This window comes from Mus caroli, chromosome 6 (assembly GCF_900094665.2).
Source record: "Mus caroli chromosome 6, CAROLI_EIJ_v1.1, whole genome shotgun sequence".
Taxonomy (NCBI): domain Eukaryota; kingdom Metazoa; phylum Chordata; class Mammalia; order Rodentia; family Muridae; genus Mus; species Mus caroli.
The window spans coordinates 140,148,959-140,169,330 of NC_034575.1; the positions used below are offsets into that span (position 1 = coordinate 140,148,959).

General features: G+C 39.8%; 2 protein-coding genes and 1 pseudogene across 2 annotated transcripts in view; 2 read left to right on the forward strand and 1 right to left on the reverse strand.

Annotated features, from left to right (window-relative positions):
* The window catches only part of Slco1a2 (solute carrier organic anion transporter family member 1A2), an 82,117-nt gene that overhangs the window by 59,150 nt on the left and 2,595 nt on the right, over positions 1–20,372 (reverse strand). The window lies entirely within an intron of this gene.
* On the forward strand, positions 3,785–6,633 carry Iapp (islet amyloid polypeptide). The gene is made up of 2 exons (XM_021164931.1): positions 3,785–3,872; positions 6,118–6,633. The coding sequence occupies exons 1-2, from the start codon at positions 3,790–3,792 to the stop codon at positions 6,314–6,316; spliced, it is 282 nt and encodes a 93-aa protein (XP_021020590.1). The 5' UTR covers positions 3,785–3,789; the 3' UTR covers positions 6,317–6,633.
* On the forward strand, positions 15,997–16,492 carry LOC110296299 (annotated as a pseudogene).

Sequence of the window (20,372 nt, forward strand, 5' to 3'; positions counted from 1 at the left end):
AGGAGAGGAGAGGAGAGGAGAGGAGAGGAGAGGAGAGGAATGGGTTAAACATATTCCCTTGCAGAGGAGTAACATCATTGGATTTTGATAAAATTATTACTGAACACTTAGAATTGATACCTCCATAAACAAATACATGTATTTTCAAAGTTTAGGTAAGTTTCACTCACCAAATGACTGATGGACTAAAACATTATATGCACTGACTTTGGGGAACATCAGTCAAACTGAAAGAAGAATATACAGCTTCACTCACGAACCCCCACAGATCCCTGGGTCAGAGAATCTCGGGGGCCTGAGACTACGTACCCCTCCACTTGAGCCATTGTCCAAAGCCTTCCCTACCAATCTCTACCTGCCAACAAGATCTCCTCATAGTAAATTCTTACTAATGCATTGCTACCACCAACTTTTTAGTTTTGTGTTTCTTCCAAGCAGATACATATCTTAATAGTGGTTCTTTTGGTGTTTATTCTTTTTAAGATTAAAAGTACCTGTTCATATGTGTACAGAACTATAACATACACAATGCCAAAGAGGTAAGTATATTAAGTCTAAAGAACTTTTTGGAATATTTCATGAAATAGTATAACTTCCTACTCAAATGAATACCACAGAAAACAATTTAAGTAAGAGAAATAAAATGAGCAAGTTAATCAGACTCATTCCATGCAAGACTCATTAAGATTTTGCCCCTGTATACAGGACAACCTCCCTACTCGATGTTCATATAAACCTAAAGATACTGTTTATTTCTGGGATGTTCATGGGGGAGAGTACGTCCCACAGTTCCCCAAGCTCTAGCCAGTAGAGAGATTTAGCTTTGGGCTGCTGGGATGCACTGGCTTCACAGGTTGGCTGACTCTAGCTGAAATGGTCACTCGAGCATCCCTGACTGCATGCTATCCTAGGCTGAAATGCCCTTAGGATGATTTCGTTTTCACTCTCTCCGTTGGTATCTGCTGAAGCCTCTACACCAGCTAGACCTGAGGGTTTATCCAGTGGGAACTTAATCCACCTCACCTCTAAGTCTCCTCTCCAACCCTTATTCAGTTCAGTGTCTGAAACAAAAGAGATGCTGGGGGCCTGAGGCTATCACTCAGTGGTGGAGGGAGCCTAGTGTTCAGAGAATCTGCAGTTCAGTCCCAGATTGGGAAGGCTCAGGTTTATATACTTAAAATGCAGGTTTCCCACTCTGATGAGAAATATAGCCCAAAATACATCAGATGAAATTTCATAGGCCAAGAATAAAGAAAAGATCAAAAGGGTTTCTACAGAGTTTTATAAAATTCACACAGTATAATCAGGAACTACTTCTCTCTATAAGAACACCACTTTTCTTTTTAGACATACCAGTGATTAAGCTGTATGGCTAGTTAAGTGGTTATAGCTGACATATAATGTCTTCAAAAGTAAAAATAAAAAGTATATGCTACCTATCAAACATAAGGATACACTTTTAAGAGAGTGAACTTAAACTAAAACCCAGGAGTGGCATTTGCAATACAAGCACTTTGGAGATGAGGTGAGATTAAGAGTTCAAGGTCATCCTCGACTACGTATGAAGTTCAATACCAGACTGGGCAGCATGAGGCTGCATATCAGAACAATATGGAATCTCTTAAATGGAATAAGGATATGATTAGAAACAGAAGACCATGAATTTTCCTGTGCTCTTTCTCTTAGAAAGCTGTTGTAGAACAAACTCCATTTAAATAAGGTATCAGGGGCTGAGGAGACAACTCAGTCAGTAAAGAGCTTGAGTCACACAAGAACCTGCCTTGTGGACCTCTATAAACTGTAGGGAGTGATGGTATGTCCATCGTATCCCTGAACTAGAGAAGCTGAAACAGAGAGGTCTCTCAGACCCCCTTGCCAGCCATAGTAGCTTAACTGATGAGTTCCAGGTCAATGATAGATTCTGTATCAGTGAAGACAACTTAGCCCTTCTAAGGCTGACTCCTGAGGTTGTCCTCAGGCCGCTACATAAAGGCACTCAAGAGACTGGAGGCCCCAGGGAGTTTAGAAGTCAGGTGGGGAGGGGGCAACCACGTGGAGACAGGGGGGCTGGGGAGGAGGTGTGCAATGTGGAGCAGTGGGAGAGTGGTTAGGGGCAGGGAATGGAATATGGAATGTAAAAAATAAATTAATTTAAAAAAACACACTTAAATGTGAACACATACAAACAATCAACCAACTACTCAATCAACAAATCAATCAATAATGAGTAAACGATATGTGCCTATGTACAATGAGGTGTCTATCTTATTCCTGATAGATAAATCTTTAGACATAAAGATTTGGTGTTCTGCATATCATTATGAATGACTTTTGCTTTCCTTTAAAGATATACATTGTTTCTTTACCCCTTGAGATTTTCATACATGCATACAAATGTGCTTTGAACAAATTCAACCCCGTTCTTCCCTCCAGCTGCTCCCAGAAAGCTCCGCACTTCACACACTCCCTCCAAATTCCCTGTAGTTTTTTTTTTAAATCTGAGTCCAGTTATTTTTCCCTTTTATATACTTTTATAGTAATTGAATAATGCAGTTTATTATATGGATCTTTATTGACTTGTTTAAATTAATTTACTTTTTACACTCTATATTCCATTCCCCACCCCACTCCCCATCCACCCTCAGACTGCTCCACATCCCATACCTCCTCTCCACCCACCGCCTTCTCCATGTGGATGCCCCCAACCCTCACCCCCCCCCCTGACCTTTAAACTCCCTGGGGCCTCCAGTCTCTTGAGGGTTAGGTGCATCATCTCAGAAGGAACACATACCAGGAAGTCCTCTACTGTATGTGTGTTGGGGGCCTCAGATCAGCTGGTGTGTGCTGTCTGTTTAGTGATCCAGTGTTTGAGAGATGTCAGGGGGGGTGGTTCCAGTTTATGTACTTTTTAAAAACAGTTCTTACTGTGGTATGATAAAATGTTTCTGAGTATCCATGACACTGAGAAAGAGGATCATTTGCCCTCAGCTATGACTTCTCCATTTCCCTAGCATTCTCTTTGCATATAAATGTACTTTATTGTTATTCCTAATTACTATCTTTTAAAAAGTCACTTCCTTACTGTCAGACTTAATTGTTCAAAAATTCACTTGTATTTCACAAAAAAAAAAAAAAGAAAAAAAAGAAACTCTAAACGCCTACGGCCCCTGATGCGCCATCACCCACACAAAGGCACTCAGTACTTGGTCTACTAATATTTACCCAAGTGTTAATGTGTTGATTTCCCACCTGCTCCATCTGCCAATGAAACACTTTCATCTACAGGATGGACATTAATGACAGTCTCTCTGGTGACAGAGCTAAGCAAGTTGAAGGATATATAAGAGCCAGCTTGCTAATTGCCAAGCCGTGCATGCAGACTTGGGCTGTAGTTCCTGAAGCTTCAGGCTGCCAAGGCATTTTCTGATATTGCTGCCTCGGACCACTGAAAGGTAAAGGATACCCTGTGCTAGGGAAGATAATACTTAGTAAAAGAAAACAATCTTTGTGTTACCTGTAGGACGCACGCACGCATTTCAGGAAAAAGAGTAAAAGAATAGTGTGTTGTAATAGAAAGTCTCAGGTTGTTTTACAAAGAAAATTGAACATTTGGAATGATTTCAAAGGTGTTGAGCATCAGTAAAAAAAAGGAAAAATAACAGAGATCTTTATAAAATACATTTTAAACTTTCTTTGATGGTTCCAATTTACACTTGCATCAATCAGAACAGAAGGAGGTAGCTTGATTTCTGTGTGTTTTTTTTTCTTTCTTTTCAAGGATCTTGAGAAATGATGTGCTTCTCCAAACTGCCAGCTGTCCTCCTCATCCTCTCTGTGGCATTAAACCACTTGAGAGCTACACCTGTCAGAAGGTTGGTGACCTGAAAATTTCTACTTCTTTTGAAAAGTGTCGGGAAATCAGATTTCCACACTGCTATGTAAACCATTCATTTTCTAAGCAAATCCTGACTATGAGAAGTACTTAAAGCTAAGTGGTTTCATAACCCTGTGTTCTTTAAGGACAAGGTCAGCAACTAAGGATTGACGATTAATAGACAGGCATGCTTAGAGACGTCGGCCTGAAAATGTTTTAGGACAAACAGGGGCAAACCCAGGGTAGGATGGCGGGGCAACTGAAACACAGACATCCACACTGAGTGATTGCAGTGCTGAAAGAAACTCAAGGAATTCCATCAACAAAAATAAAAAAAAAATTGTTTTTATATCAGTTGGAATTCTGGTGGATACTTACAGGTTCTTCTCCCTCTTCCAGAGGGTCTGTAAGTATATTTTACTTAAAAAAAAAAAGTAGGAAGCAAATGAATGATATTAAGAAGTTAAATTTCAAAATTAGTTTTAAAGTCATTCGAAAGTCACTCCATACTGTGACATTACAGAGTTATAAGAAGTTATTTTACATCAGAAGATGACTTTTGAGCCCCTGTGGATATAAATTAGTGATACCTGAAATGTTTGTAATGTGTAGACTGTACATACTTATAATCATAATTTCTGAAGAAGGTTTGTTGGAAATTTCAAAGGTAAATAAAGAAAACTAAATGGTAGTTTGAAGAAATCTAAGGTAATTTAAGACAGCTGACAGAATAATAATAATTACAACCTTCAAATGGAAGCCACTTAAAACTGTAATTTTCCATCTATTTAAAAGATTCCTGAGTCCAAATTTATGAATCTCATTTAAATAAGGTAATGAGAATTAGTGCCTAAATCAATTTGCCCCATATATTCTTAAAAGACCAAACTTAGCCACTCGTTGATAGCATGAAGAATTAATTTTTCTTTTGAAAAGGAATGTAATTTAAGTCTTTCATTAGAATTATCGTCATTATCTCTTTATTTCCCCTGGTGTATTTGTTCTTGGGTGAATGTCTGTGTCGATGTGCATGCATACATTTCTACATCATTTTTATGAGTAATAATACCAGGAATTATCAGAAAATGTTTTTTGTCATTTCAAGAGTTAGGGTTTCACTGGGCGTTCTCAGAACTAACTGTAATTTTCAATTGGCTTATTTTATGATTAAAAATAACTGTAAAAGCAATATGAAATTTCTGATAAGCAGAACAATTGAATGATTATGGGAAATTCAATAGCATAACAAATGTGTCTGCTAGTAATTTGTATCATTCTTCTTGTACATACAGAGATTTGCTCAATACCCGTAGCAGGTGTGTCTGTGGATGATCTTTTACTCCAAAATAGAATAATTCACAGCATTACTGTCTGACACCTTATTTTTTGTGTTTTCTTATAATCATTTATCTTGTACATGCTAACAAGATATCTTTAATATGTCTCAATGCACATCTTTACATCAGTGACTTTTTATGGTAATGGGGATACACATACACATGCTCATGTGTACTTGGATCACTGGGAGCTCCCAGGAATGTCTGCATACCTCTAAATATGAATGTTAATGTAGGCAAGTCCTTAAGAAAAATGCCTATCATTTCTTGCACTAGCTGGTTCACCCTTTCCCAGCATCCTAACGATTATTTTTGAAGAGTCTTTGGCATGCTCACATCACCTTTAGGTGGGAGCTTCCCTTGGGGAGCAATTTTGTTTCTATGAAATAAGCTTAAGAGTTCTTAATGAGTCTTTCATGAGGAGTAGTGGTCCTTTCATTAACTCAATGTTTTATTTAGAATAACTTAAGATGCTGTTATTTCCCTCTAGTCAGTAGTCACAGTCCAGTCCCACAACTTGCCTGTAAAGAACTCTATACTATGCCCCCATCACTGCCAAGAGCATCTTCAAACAGAGATTACACTGCAGAAATAGTTCATGATGTCTACTATCTTATAGCTATCTATCTATCTATCTATCTATCTATCTACCTATCTATCTATCTATCTATCTACCTACCTATCTGTCTATCTATCAGTTTTCCAATTCACAGAGCAACTTCTAATCCTAGCTGCAGTTTGGGAAATGTCATCCTTATTTAAAATTTAATATCTGGTGTTTGGAAACATTGCCAAAACTCTTTAAACATTAAGTATTTTCTTGTATAATATGGTTTCAAAGACAAGACAATTGGTGAAGGTGACATGGTTGCCTCTCAACCTGGCTCTTCTTCCTTATTTTTTCAGTGGTACCAACCCTCAGATGGACAAACGGAAGTGCAACACGGCCACGTGTGCCACACAACGCCTGGCAAACTTTTTGGTTCGTTCCAGCAACAACCTTGGTCCAGTCCTCCCACCAACGAACGTGGGATCGAATACATATGGCAAGAGGAATGCGGCAGGGGATCCAAATAGGGAATCCTTGGATTTCTTACTCATTTAAAGTCAATGTACTTCTGCAACACTTAATACTTTATGTGTAAATGCTCTGGTGATTTCCTGAATAATTTAACAGTGCCTTTTCCATCCCCCGCCCCCAATGAGAATGCACAATGTGCCTGTGCTTGCTGACTGTGTGTGTAAATTCTCATGCTAAGAATTTCTTTAAACTGAGTATTGATCAAGTTCAGGGTGAAGACAATGTCTCTAATCACACATGTTCTTGCTATACATTTATATTTTAGGAACACTTAAAATTTCTGATTTTACCTTGTACCTCTATGACTCAAGTTTAACAATAAAGAAGACCATGGGATGATGAAACTTGACAAGTCGTTAACAACTAATAGTACATTTCTGATTCTAGACAATGGGAAAACAAGCATTCTAAATACCTGCTCAGATGGTATTTCAAAACCAATTAGCAAATTCTTGTTCTTATTTAACTAAAATATTTTAATTCTATATTTTATTTTTCTTGTTGGTAGTAAGAGGCCGTTTTTAAGGATAAAAGTTGCTTGTTTCCATGAGGGGCTTAGTGTGTGTGTGTGTGTGTGTGTGTGTGTGTGTGTGTGTGTGTGTGTTTTCTGTAGAAAGCTTTATTGACTGTTTATACTGCTGAAGAAGCTTTCAGCAAAACTCAAACATAATTTTCAAAAGGATCCTGTCTTCTATTCTGCATGCCTTCAATTAAGAGACCACACAGATTTGTGGAAACCAAACCTGTATGTCAACTTATTCTCTTGGTTCAGTCACAGAAGAATGGAAAAATGGTGTGACTATGTAAATCAGTGTTATAATCCACATGCTTTTCCATGACTGTAACTGGAACCATTGGAAATAACATTAATGCACACAAATGTCTATAATAGTAACATACCATTTTTCAAACTGAGGTCTCACTATGGAACCCTGACTGTAGACGAGGCTGGCCTCCAACTCAGAAATCTGCCTGCCTGTGCATCACAAATGCACAAATCTATAAACTAAATCATTAACATTTCAAAAAATAAATAAATGAGAAGAGAATAGAAAGAAAGAGAGAACCAGTGCTGGAGAGATGGCTCAGCAGTTCTGAGTTGCTGCTCATACAGAGGACTCAAGCACCTGTAGCCCAACCCCAAGAGTTTAGGACAGCCCCTTTCAGCCTCTATGGGCACCTGCACTAATACACATCTACATATTAAAAATACTAAGAGATATTATTTTTAAAGAAAGAAATAAGTATAATATCCAGGTACATTTATATTTTCATTATCTGTGTCATTATTAATCCTATAAAACCCTTTGAGATTGGTACACTTCTGAAATAATGTCAATGAGCTGACTCATGCAAGATCATGTAACTGAAAACAGTAGGTCCTGAGCCCAATATCCTGACCCTATGACCCAGGCAATTTATGTATTTTACATTCAAGCAGAAATACTTGTCTTCCCCTTCTAGTGTGCATCATAGCTTCTCCTATACGGAGCAGTGCCTGAAAAGTCTCCTTTTGAGTTGACTCCTAAGTTGACAAACAACAAACTTGGCATTGAGAATAATGGTCTTTGCTTCAAACACTGTGATAGAGGGTTTTTTTTTTTAATCTTATATTTCAGAACCCAAATGAGAAAAAAAAAAGTTTGGAAAAAAAAGCAGTTAATCTAACTTCTAACTTGAAAGATACTTCTAACATTAAAAGATTGTTCATAGCATATTTTTTTCTTCCAAACTTTCAATGATTTGAATGCCATAATATTATTATTATTCAGTATATGTCTGTACATGTGTGTGATGTGTTTGGTGGATGGGGGGGCGTGCGTGCACTCGCACATGCTGAAGTACATGTGTAGAGTACAACGCTGGGTGTCAGGCTCCATCAACTGCCTTGTGTGAGACTGGTCCTCTTGTTTGCTGGTACCCTAAATGGAGATAACAGGCTTCCAGCGAGTCTCCTCCTCCTCGACCCATCTCACCATAGGAGTTCTGGGATCACAGAAGCTACTGCCCATCTCTACATGGGTCCAAAGGATTCACACTCAGGTCTTCATATTATGTGCCAAGTGATTTACACACTGAGCCGTGTCTATGGCACTTGTATTCATCTTCCTGCCAAGACTGTTGTTTCTGTGTTTGGGAATTTTGATAAGTGAGTAAGCCCAGAGTGGTCAGTTTCTCAAGGACTTTCCCATGGGATCTCAGGTCACATGTTCATCACAGCTACTCCTGGGCATTGGGCATCTGACTTCTGTCCATTTTGTACCTCATGCAGCACACCTCCACCCCTGGCTACGTATTCTGGTCACTCACAACAGCTTCTTTCACCTCTGGGATGTGCTCAGTTCTCTGCAAATGGTACATACTCTGTATGTGGAACCTTTTCCAATCCACTCATCTTTCCTCTGAATTCTGGGATATCTACTTTACTTTTCTGACACCAGTTTGCTCAAACATTCCCTCAGTCACTGACAGCTTCCTTTTGTATTTGACACTATCATGGTGATAATGACCTCGAAACTACCTTAGAGAATCACATAGTTCCTAACTTATATTTTGGTGACCATACTCAGTTGTTGTCTGCCTGTCTGACCTGTAAGTTTCCTGAGATCAGAGTTGTAGGGGTGCTATCTATCATCTTCACACTATTTAAGTTGTTTATTTTAACAAAACAGAGTGTTCCGTGCCCATAGGTGGAATTGCTGTCATCTGTGAATGAGCAAGTGCAACAGGCTTTGGGAAAAGAATAATTTTGTACAGTGCAGTGAAGGTTTAAAAGAACGTAGCATTTTAAATTCTCTTTATAAAACAAAGATAGTGGTGCTTTCGTTGCATAGTTTTATTAACGAGTAGTACTAACATAAAGAACCTGACACGCCTGTTGTGTCTAATTAGCCATGACTAATTTAGCCATGCTGACTGTACCTAAGCCAGGGGTAAGGTGACTTGATATTACAGAGTATACTTCTGCTGTTAAAAGGCAGAACTTGAAGAGTAGGAAAGAGAAATATAATAAAGGTCAGCAGTCTAATTGGTCATAAAAAAAAAAAGAGTTAGAGAAAGCCTCAGAGTTAAACAAAGAAAAATAACTCAACAACCATCTACCCACATGCTGATAGGGTATATGCTACTAGATCTCTTCCTGCTCCAAGAGCCAAGGGACACAAAAAAGCCTGTACTGCACAACCACATCTAGAATTACAAAACTTCGACACAGCCATGTAAGGCTCAGGCTCTGCAAGTCCACTGTCTTCCCTGTGAGAATGTCCTGCTGTTCCCTAGAACAAAGGCTAGGATCCCTAGGGGCTGCCTTGAAAATCCTCTTATAAGCAGATTAGAAGAGAAGAAGGAAGATCCAAAGCCCTCAATGGATAGAACTTAAGTTGGTGGAAATTTTACCCCAGGCCTTGGTTACTTCTTACTGTGGTAAAGTTCCCTGACATAAGACACTAGGGGAGAATGTGCTTGTTTTGGTTTACACTTCCAGAGTACAGTCAGTCCATCGTGGCGGGGACATCACGCTGCTGGAGGAAAGCAGCTGGAAGGAGGGGTCCACAGTAGGAGACAGAGAGCAATGAAGCTTATGCTCAGCTCCCTTTCTCCTGTCTCTGTAGTCTAAGATCCCATCTTAGTCAAGGTTTCTATTGCTGTGGTGAAATCATGCCCAAAAACAACTTGGGGAAGGAGTTTGTCTCAGTTACTCTTCCACATCACTGTCCATCACTGAAGGAAATCAGGGCAGGAGCCTGTAGGCAGGAGCTGATGCTGAGGCCATGGAGGCTGCTATATATTGGCTTGTTTATCATGGCTTGCTCAGCCTGCTTTCTTATAGAACCTAGAACCACCTGCCCAGGGATGGCCCCACCCACAATGGGCTGGGTCCTCCCCATCCATTACTAACTTTAAAAATGCTCTATAGCTGGATCTTACGAAGGCATTTTCTCAGTTGAGGTTTCATCCTTTCAGATGACTCTGGATTGTGTCAAGTTGATCTAAAAACCTAACCAGCACACCATCCAAGGAATTTGGATGGGTCTTCCCACTTCAATTAACGTAATCAATATAACCCCCTACAGCACATAATTTATCTCCCAGGTCATTCTAGATCTCATTAAGTTGGTGATTAAGACTATCACACCACATACAAAACAAACTGTTAACAAATTAAACTTATTTTAAATTGACACCATAAGCAGAAATTATAAAAAGGGAAATTAAGTCCAGTGTATGTGTTTTTGTGTGTGTGTATTTCTATACAGGGATATGTAGGTAGGCAAGTAGATAGGTAGATAGATAGATAGATAGATAGATAGATAGATAGATAGATAGATAGATAGGTAGATAGATAGATAGATTCTACATGTGACAGAAAACATATGATGACTCCTATAACTGGGCAGTTTTTGAAATTTATTTTGTGCTGGATATGATGAGTCACACCCGTTACCACAGTGCTTGGGAGGCTGAGGCAGGAGCATGGTTCAAATCCAGCCTAAGTTCTTCAGAAATAGCTCTGTCAACACAAAACAAAACTAAGGGATTTGCTTGGAGGGGTGAGGATTAATTTCTGTACATTGAAGGGTTTTTAAATTCAGGAGTCTTTAATTCAACAAAAAAAAAACAAAAAAAAAAACAAAAAAAACCTGTTACAGAGGAAATTCTTACCAAGTAGTAATTGAAGTTAGTTAGCAACTAGCTAAGAGCAAAGCCCTAGGGGAATGGATAGGTTTAATGTAGAGGATAAATGATGGGAGAAGGGTCCAGGGGAGCCGAAAGGCCAAGAAGGAAGTACTAGAGACAGACATCAAGGAGTCCTGGCCACTGCCCAGTGCCTCTGAACAGGCTTTGGGCTCTGCACACATTCACAACCATTTTCTGTCACATAAAGAGGCATGGCTCAGACTCAAATCCTCTCTTCCGCTTTGAATTTGAAGATCTAAAATGCTAACCCCAGGGGTTGGGTGCAGATGATCTGCCAGGACTGGACAGGGAAAAGACAATCAAGGCCAATTCATTTCTCTAAGGCTTCCTAGGGCAGGGTTGGAGTATTCATCTGTGCCTAGAATTCCTCCATGCCTTTCCAAAATAGTTCCTAAAGAATTACCACAGAAGGGTGGACTGGCTATAAATCTAGGCCAGCCCTTTAGGTATATATATTAAAAAAAAAAAAAAAAAAAAACAGTCTGGGTCTACAGTTTTATTTAATATTGAGTTTAGTATTTACAAACAAGATTCTACCTAAGTATATTTAGTTTCCTGAGTGTTAAAGTGAAAATCAGTTTTTGTATTAAGATGCTAAAGAGTCAAATACTAATAAAACTTTGAAAGTAATAATAGTTGGTGCTGGCCAGGAGCAGAGACCTGGCGCTGAACCTGATCCTACACGGCACACACACCAGTTGCAGCTCCACTCCCCAGGATCACAGGATAACAGGATCACAGGATCACAGAAAGGGCAGGCTCCATTCGGAGAAAGGGAGGCCAGATAACACCAGAGATAACCAGATGGCAAGAGGCAAGAATAAGAACATAAGCAACAGAAACCAATTTGATTTGGCAACATCAGAACCTAGTTCTTCCACAACAGCAAGTCCTGAATACCCAAACACACCCTTGAACACACAGGCTAAACTTTCCTTTCATGAAGATGATAGAGGACTTTAAGAAGGACATAAATAGCTCCCTTAAATACAGAAGAACACAAGTAAACAAGTAGAATCCCTTAAATAGGAAACACACAGATCCCTTAAAGAAATACAGGACAATGCAACCAAACAGGTGAAGGAATTGAACAAAGCCATCTGGGATCTCAAAATAGAAGTAGAATCATCAAAGAATACTCAAAGGAAGACATCCCTGGAGATGGAAAACCTAAGAAAGAGATCAGGAGTCACAGATGCAAGCATCACCAACAGAATACAAGAAATAGAAGAGAGAATCTCAGCAGCAGAAAATACAATACAAGACATAGACAAACAGTCAAGGAAAATACAAAAAGCTCCTATTTCAAAACATTCAAGAAATACAGGACACAATGAAAAGACCCAATCTGAGAATAATAGGTAAAGAAGAGAGTGAAGATTCCCAACTCAAAAGGCTAGCAAGTATCTTCAACAAAATTGTAAAAGAAAACTTTCCTAACCTAAAGAAAGAAATGCCCATAAACATACATGAAGCCTACAGAACACCAAACAGATGAGACAAGAAAAGAAATTCCTCTAGTCATATGATAATTAAAACACCAAGTGCACAGAACAAAGAAAAATATTGAAAGGGGTAAGGAAAAAAGCTCAAGTAATATATAAAGGCAGACCTATCAGAATTACACCATACCTCTCATCAGAGACTATAAAAGCCACAAGATCCTGGGCAGATGTCATACAGACCCTAAGAGAAGAAAAATGCTAGCCCAGGATACTATACCCAGAAAACTCTCAATTACCATAGATGGAGAAACCAAAGTATTCCAAAACAAAACCATATTTAAACAATATCTTTCTACTAATCCAGCCCTACAGAGGATAATAGAAGGAAAAGTCCAACATAAGAAAGAAAACTACACCCAAGGAAAGGAAGAAATTAATCTTTTCACAACAAACCCAAAAGAAGAAAAAAACACACAAACATAATCCCAATTCTAGCAACAAAAATAAAAGTAAGCAATTATTGGTCCCTAATATCTCTCAACACCAATGGACTCAATTCCCCAATAAAAAGACATAGGCTAACAGACTGGACATGTAAACAGGATCCAACATTTTGCTGCATACAGCAGACACACCTCAGAGCCAAAGTCAAACATTCCCTCGAAGTAAAACGATGGGATAAATTTTTCCCAGAAAATGATCCCAAGAAACAAGCTGGAGTAGCCATCTTAATATCCAACAAAATAGACTTTCAACCAAAAGTTATCAGACAAGATAGGGAATGACACACATACTGATCAAAGGAAAAAATCCACCAGGATGAACTCTCAATTCTGAACCTCTATGGCCCAAATGCAAGGGCACCCACATATGTAAAAGAAATGCTACTAAAGTTCAAAACATACATTGAACCTCACCCAATAATAGTAGGAGACTTCAACACCCCACTCTCACCAATGGACAGATCATGGGAACAGAAATTAAACATAGATAGACACAGCGAAACTAAAAGAAGTTACAAACCAAATGGATTTAACACATAGCTGCAGAACATTTCATCCTAAAACAAAAGAATATACCTTCTTCTCAGCACCTCATGGTAACTTCTCAAAAATGGACCATATACTCGGACACAAAACAAACCTCAGCAGATACAAGAAGATTGAATTAATTCCGTGCATTCTATCAGACCACCACGGACCAAGGCTGGTCTTCAATAGCAACAGAAATAACAGAAAGCCCACATAAAATCTGAACAGCTATCTACTCAATGATAACGTGGTCAGGGAAGAAATAAAGAATTTAAAGACTTTTTAGAATTCAATGAAAATAAAGGCACAACATACCCAAACGTATGGGACACAATGAAAGCAGTCCTAAGAGGAAAACTCATAGCTCTGAGTGCCTACTCTGGAGTGAGCATACAGTAGCAGCTTAACAGCACACCTGAAAGTTCTAGAACAAGAAGAAGCAAATTCACCCAAGAGGAGTAGATGGCAGGAAATAATCAAACTTAGGGCTGAAATCAACCAAGTGGAAACAAAAAGAACTATACAAAGAGTCAACCTGGTTGGTTCTTTGAGAAAAATCAACAAAATAGATAAACCCTTAGCCAGACTAACCAGAGGGCACAGAAACAGCATCCTAATTAACAAAATCAGAAATGAAAAGGGAGACATAACAACAGAAGCTGAGGAAATTCAAAAAATCATCAGATCCCACTACAAAGGCTATACTCAACAAAACTAGAAAACCTGGATGGAATGGACAATTTTCTAGACAGATACCAGGTACCAAAGTTAAATCAGGATCAGATAAACCATCTAAACAACCCCAAGGAAATAGATGCAGTCATTAAACGTCTCCCAACCAAAAAAAAGCCAAGGGTCAAATGGTTTTAGGGAAGAATTCTATCAGACCTTCAAAGAAGATCTAATATCAGTACTCCTCAAATTATTCCATAAAATAGAAACAGAAGAAACACTGACTTCCCAATTCTATGAAACCAGTTACACTGATAACTAAACCACAAAAAAAGACCCAACAAAGAGAACTACAGATCAATTTCCATTATGAATAGCAATGCAAAAAATACTCAATAAAATTCTAGCAAACCAAATCCAAGAACACATCAAAATGACCATCTACCATGATCAAGTAGGCTTCATCCCAGGGATGCAGGGATGGTTCAATATACAGGAATCAATTAATGTAATACAATATAAAAACAAACTGAAAAACACCACATGAACGTCTCATTAGATGCAGAAAAAGCCTTTGACAAAATACAACATCCATCCGTGTTAAAAGTATTGGAGAGATCAGGAATTCAAAGTGCATACCTAAATATAATAAAAGCAATATACAGCAAACCAATAGCCAACATCAAACTAAATGGGGAGAAACTCAAAGCAACCCCATTAAAATCAGGGACTAGATAAGGCTGCCCACTCTCTGCCTACCTATTCAATATAGTACTCAAAGTTCTAGCCAGAGCAATTAGACAACAAAAAGAGATCAAAGAGATACAAATTGGGAAGGAAGAAGTCAAGATATCACTATTTGCAAATGATATGATAGTATACATAATTGACCCCAAAAATCCTACCAGAGAGCAGGCTTTGGGAACTAGGCAGTGCTCGCTGAGCATCCCAGATGTATTTTCAAACCTTTGTGTATATTCCTAACCACTTAAGTTTTAATTTCCTCCTCTGTACATGAAATAAGGATGTGCACACACACACACACACACACACACACACACACACACATATATAAATGAGAAGACAGGGCAGGACATAGCAGAGGCCTTCAGTCATTAACAACACTTGATGGGATAACAACCAAGCTTTGCATCCTAGAATATTATGACATGGTCCAAAGCATGGAATGTTGAAATAAATCAATCAACAGATTTCACTCTTAGTCTCATCTCAATCTGAAGCCTCTTGAGCAGACAGTAAGAAAGGAAGAAAACTCATGGATCAGATGTTTGGGAGCTTCTAGTAGGTACATTTGTTAAATGCTGCAGGCCGAAGGCTCTGGACTATATCTGGGTGCAGAGACAGCCCAGTGTACCTCACCGCTGTGAGCACATGCTGCAGTCCGACAATTGCTCAGGGTGGCTGTTTTGAGATAGACTGTGTGGTGCTTCCTTAATGTCTGAGATGGCCCTTATCTCTAGTACAGGTTGCTCTTTGGGTATATTTAGCTGCAGGGGGTGGATAATCCAAGATGGATAATACAATGTTACCTCCAACAAAGAGCTTGCTCACTGTGACTAGTAACCTGAGGAAAATCATTTTCCTATCTGTTAAGTCATGAAGATAACAGGATATAAAATTGACATTTAAAAATTTGCCTTCATCATTCTGGTTACCCTGTGCTTTTCTTATGTGGGTGGAAGCTATCCTCAGAAAGGCTTTAGGACTTTTTCCTCTTTTTTATAACTACCCATACACTTTTTCTTGCTAGTGGCTTCTAGGAATATATTAGTAACCACCCATCATTAAAAACAAGCAAACGGGTCTTTCTGGACCTGGCCTAGCAGGAGGTGCCATCATGGGTGTTGACATTTGCCACAACAAGGACCAAAAGGTTTGGCGCAAGGAACCAAGAGCCAGGACATCCGAGAGGAGAACTTGTGGCTGCTAGTCAAGCTGTACAGGTTCCTGGCCAGACGGACCAACTCCACCTTCAACCCAGTTGTGCTTAAAAGGTTATTTATGAGATTCACTAACCGGCCACCTCTGCCCCTGTCCTGAATGATCCGAAAGATGAAGCTTCCTGGCCGAGAGAAGAAGCGCCCAAACTGAATGTGTGTGCACTGTGAGTGAGCAGCCTCCAAGCTGGGGGTAAGACCAGTTGGCCAGTGGAGTCTCCCAGGGGCCGAGGCACTGTGCTCCTGTCTGGTTCTCAGAAGGGCCAAGAGGTGTACCGACATTTTGGCAAGTCCCCAGGAACCCCACACAGCCACACCAAACCCAAAGACCATTCCAAGGGCCAGAGGTTCGAGCATGCCAGAGGCCAAAGGGCCAGCCGAGGCTATAAAAACTAACCCTGGATCTTACTGTTAATAAAAGAGATTTGGATGAGAAGCAGAAGCAGAAGCAGAAAGAGAAGCGGAGGAGGGGGGAGGGGGAGAGGAAAAGAGAGTGGGGGAGGGGAAGGAAGAGGAGGGGGAGGAGGAGGGGACATAATATATATGTCCAATTTCCAAGCTATTGTCACTTTGTTTTATTTTATACATATAAATATGCAAACTTTAAAGTCACTCTATACTATCTTTAAGAAGGGAGGAAGAATGCAAACTTGTATAAAAGACATTTATCAAGACAGGCTCTCACACCTGTAGCCTACTGATTTTGAACTCATAGCCATTTTCTTGGCTCGGCCTCCCAAGTGCTGGGTTTACAGGAACAAGTTGTCATGCCTGTTCCTAAAATGTTTGCAATATACTTACAGTTAAAATAGTTTGTAGAATGGTAAAGGTGCAGGAAGAATGTGGAAGAATACAGATGTCTCTTGCCTCCAAATTTCTGTGCCCCACCCATCCTTTCCTGTCTACCATATCATATTCTTTCCTGCCATATAGGCATTCATACCAAATATGAGTTTGCCCACCCAGGCTGCTACAGGGGTCATGTCCACACTTGCCATAATATGCAAACTTTACATAAGCAACATTTACAGAAATGGATAACAAGTACACTACCTTGAACAAATGAGATTCCTGTCGTGATATCAAAAGGTAGCTTTAGTCTTCTCTCTCTGACAAATGTTATAAGGTCATTTCTAGCCCCCATTCTAAATCAAATCTCATACCAGCCTTACAATGTGGAGCTGGGGTACCCTGGAAACTGGAGGAGCTGTTCTGAAGCAGGAGTCTGGTTGAGTCCTGTCCAATCCTGGAAATTTCATCTCAAGAGCATTAGAAGACCACTCCCTCACTGCCTTGGGTCTGAGAGCATGTCTGAGAGCATGTAGGCCGGTGCCCTCACCCATGTTCCCACCAAAGGAGATCATGTAGTGGTATCCAGGTTAAACTTTCCTTCTTATAAGCCATGTCCAGCAAGTACCTGGAATTCCTCTTCATGCAAATAAGGCTTACCCAGGACCTTAGCCCTAACCAATGACATAGACTCACATTGAAAGCCTCTACCCACCCCACAGAAGTTTAAATAGCCTTTGCTCCCCCAATTAAATTAGCTGTTAAATAAAGCCCACCTCCTGAGAAGTCTGGTCTTCACTCACTGAGAAAGAGCAGAGCCTGAATAGCATTACTATTTTCTGTTGACACCCAAAGGATAAAGAAGAACAAAGTAGAGAGATAAGGCTTGTTGGCTAAGAACACAGGCTGCTCTTACAGAGAACCCAGGTTTAATTCTCAGTACTCATATACAACTCACAACTATCTGTAACTGCAGTCCTAAAGGATGTTCTGGCCTCTGCATGCACTGCACACATGGTACACAGACATGCATGTGGGCAAAGCACTCATTCACATGAAACAAACAAATAAACCTTAAAAATCAACATAGTTCTTTTGCATTTCTTATAATGGCTGCACATGGGTTCTTTGTATGTCAGGGTGGCCTCAAGTTCACCAGACTTTGAACTTTTATTAATATTTATTGTTTATTTAATGTTACGGCTATGTGAGTTTTTTCCTGCATGCATGTCTGGTGAGTCAAGTGCATGCAGTGTCCATGAAGACCAGAAGAGAGCATTGATCCCCTGGAACTGGAGTTACAGATGATTATAAGCCACTGTGGAGATGTAGAATCCAAACCCCATCCTCTATAAAGGTATCTATGGAAGAATAAACTTCGCAAAGTCATACTTACTGGGCTTAAGTTCAGGAGAAGAAAAGCTACCACTGCCTCATGGAGCTGGAAGCAAACACACAGCCCAACTCTCTCACTAAAAAAACCCTATCTCTTGAAACACAAGGGACTTTCATTCTTCATTCATTCATTCATTCATTCATTCATTAGTAATTGTTGCCAAACAGAGGTCTAAGATAACTCACAGGAATCAGTTCTTTCCTTACACCATGTAGGTGCCAGGGATCAAACTCAGATCCTCAAGATTGGTGGCAAAATGCTTTTTCCAGGTGAGCCATCTTGTCAGTCGCATAAAACACATTCTAGATCACTTCCTTTGTAAGCCCACTGATAGTCTAGAACCCTAAGGTCTGACTAAGATGTGTGTATACTTAGAACATTTTCGCTCAGGCATTAATAATTTTAAGGAAATTTATTGTCAGTTTCCTTTAAACAATAACACAAAAGAAATCTAAAAGTGGACCCACAGTTTAGACATCTTGTTTGTCTGTCCTTCCAATCTCCTCTTGCATAATTTCTTCTCCCACATTTCAGATGAAAGGCTTACCTCTCACCTCCACTAAGTGTTCATTCTCTCCTTCCCTTTCATCAAAGTAGTCCCTCTGCCTCTTCCTCGGGGAACATCCCATGAGGCCAGGCTTCCTGTAAGTGTCCTGTTACTAGGGGCCAAAAACTTTGGTTTTGTTGTTAATTTCCCAACAGAAGACTTCACTGCATTCTCAAAAGCATAACAACCATGTTTGCAGAAGGAAGGCAAATGTTCTCAAAAGCCACTGAAGTGGCAACACCCTAAACCTTAGGAAAACTGTTTCCATTGTTTATGATTGAATACTCTCCATTCTCCTGCTCTCTCTCCTCCACCTCTACCAGACTCCTGAACCATACCGGCAGGAGCATGTTATCCTCTGAGAAGCTCCACACAGCAGCTGACTCATACAGATACAGACATCCATAGCCAAACAGTGAATGGAGCTTGGAGACTCTTACAGAAGAATAGGAGAAATGATTGCAGGCCCCAAAGGGGATAAGAACTCCACAGGAAGACCGACAAAGTCAACTAATCTGGACCCTTGGGGCTCTCAGAGTATGAACCACCAACCAAAGAACATACATGGGCTGGACCTAAGCCTCCCCGCTCATATGTAGCAGATGTGCAGCTTGACCTTCATATGGGTCCTGACCAACTGGAGCAGGGACTTTTCCAAAAGCTGCTGCCTGTATGTGGGATACATTCTACTAACTGGGCTGCCTTGTCTGGCCTCAGTAGGATAGGAGGTAGAGAGGAAGCACCTAGCCTCGCAGAGACTTGAAGTGCCGGGGGTGGGGGGGGAGGGATACCGAAGAGGGCCCCCACCAGCTCTGAGGAGGATAGGGGGTATGGGGGAAGAAGTGACCAGAAGGTGGATGTAAAGTGAATAAGAGAAAAAAGTTAAATTTAATAAATAAATCAATAAGAATGCCTGTTTTATATAGCTCCCAAAATATGAATTTTAGGAATGTTAAGTAGCTTTGCAGAAGTGCAGGAATTACAGTCACTCGGGAGTCAGAGATAGGAGGATTTCTGCAAGTTCAAGCTTGGCCTGGTCTACTTAGTGAATTAAGGCTTACCTTGGGCTAGAAAAACTATGGTTTTTTGTTTTATTTTTAAGAAGGGGAGTCATATAATTGAATGATAATAATAAACTAGATCTTCATACAAAACAAGAATAATTAAAAATGAGCTCTCGGTCTTTGGTAAACAACAGAAACTTCTGCAAAGCTACTTAACTGATTGGAAAGTCAGTCAGTGATTGCTGTGGGGTTACTGATCCAGAAACATATTATCTTGTGCCATTTTTATTCCTCTTAATAACCACTTAGTGCCTTCTGTGCTTGGACTGACAGCTTTGTGTCCATTGTGTAGTCAATGGATGTAAGGACTGAGAGAGCACATGGAATAAATAGCAAATCCTCTACTCATCCTGTGTTTGGAATGAGAAAAGATAAAACAACACAGTAGAAACCACACTAAGTTCTGGAGCATGCATGAGAGAAGTAAGCCAGTTCTACAACCACAATAGGATTAGGAAACAAAACAGCTTTGATAGCCTA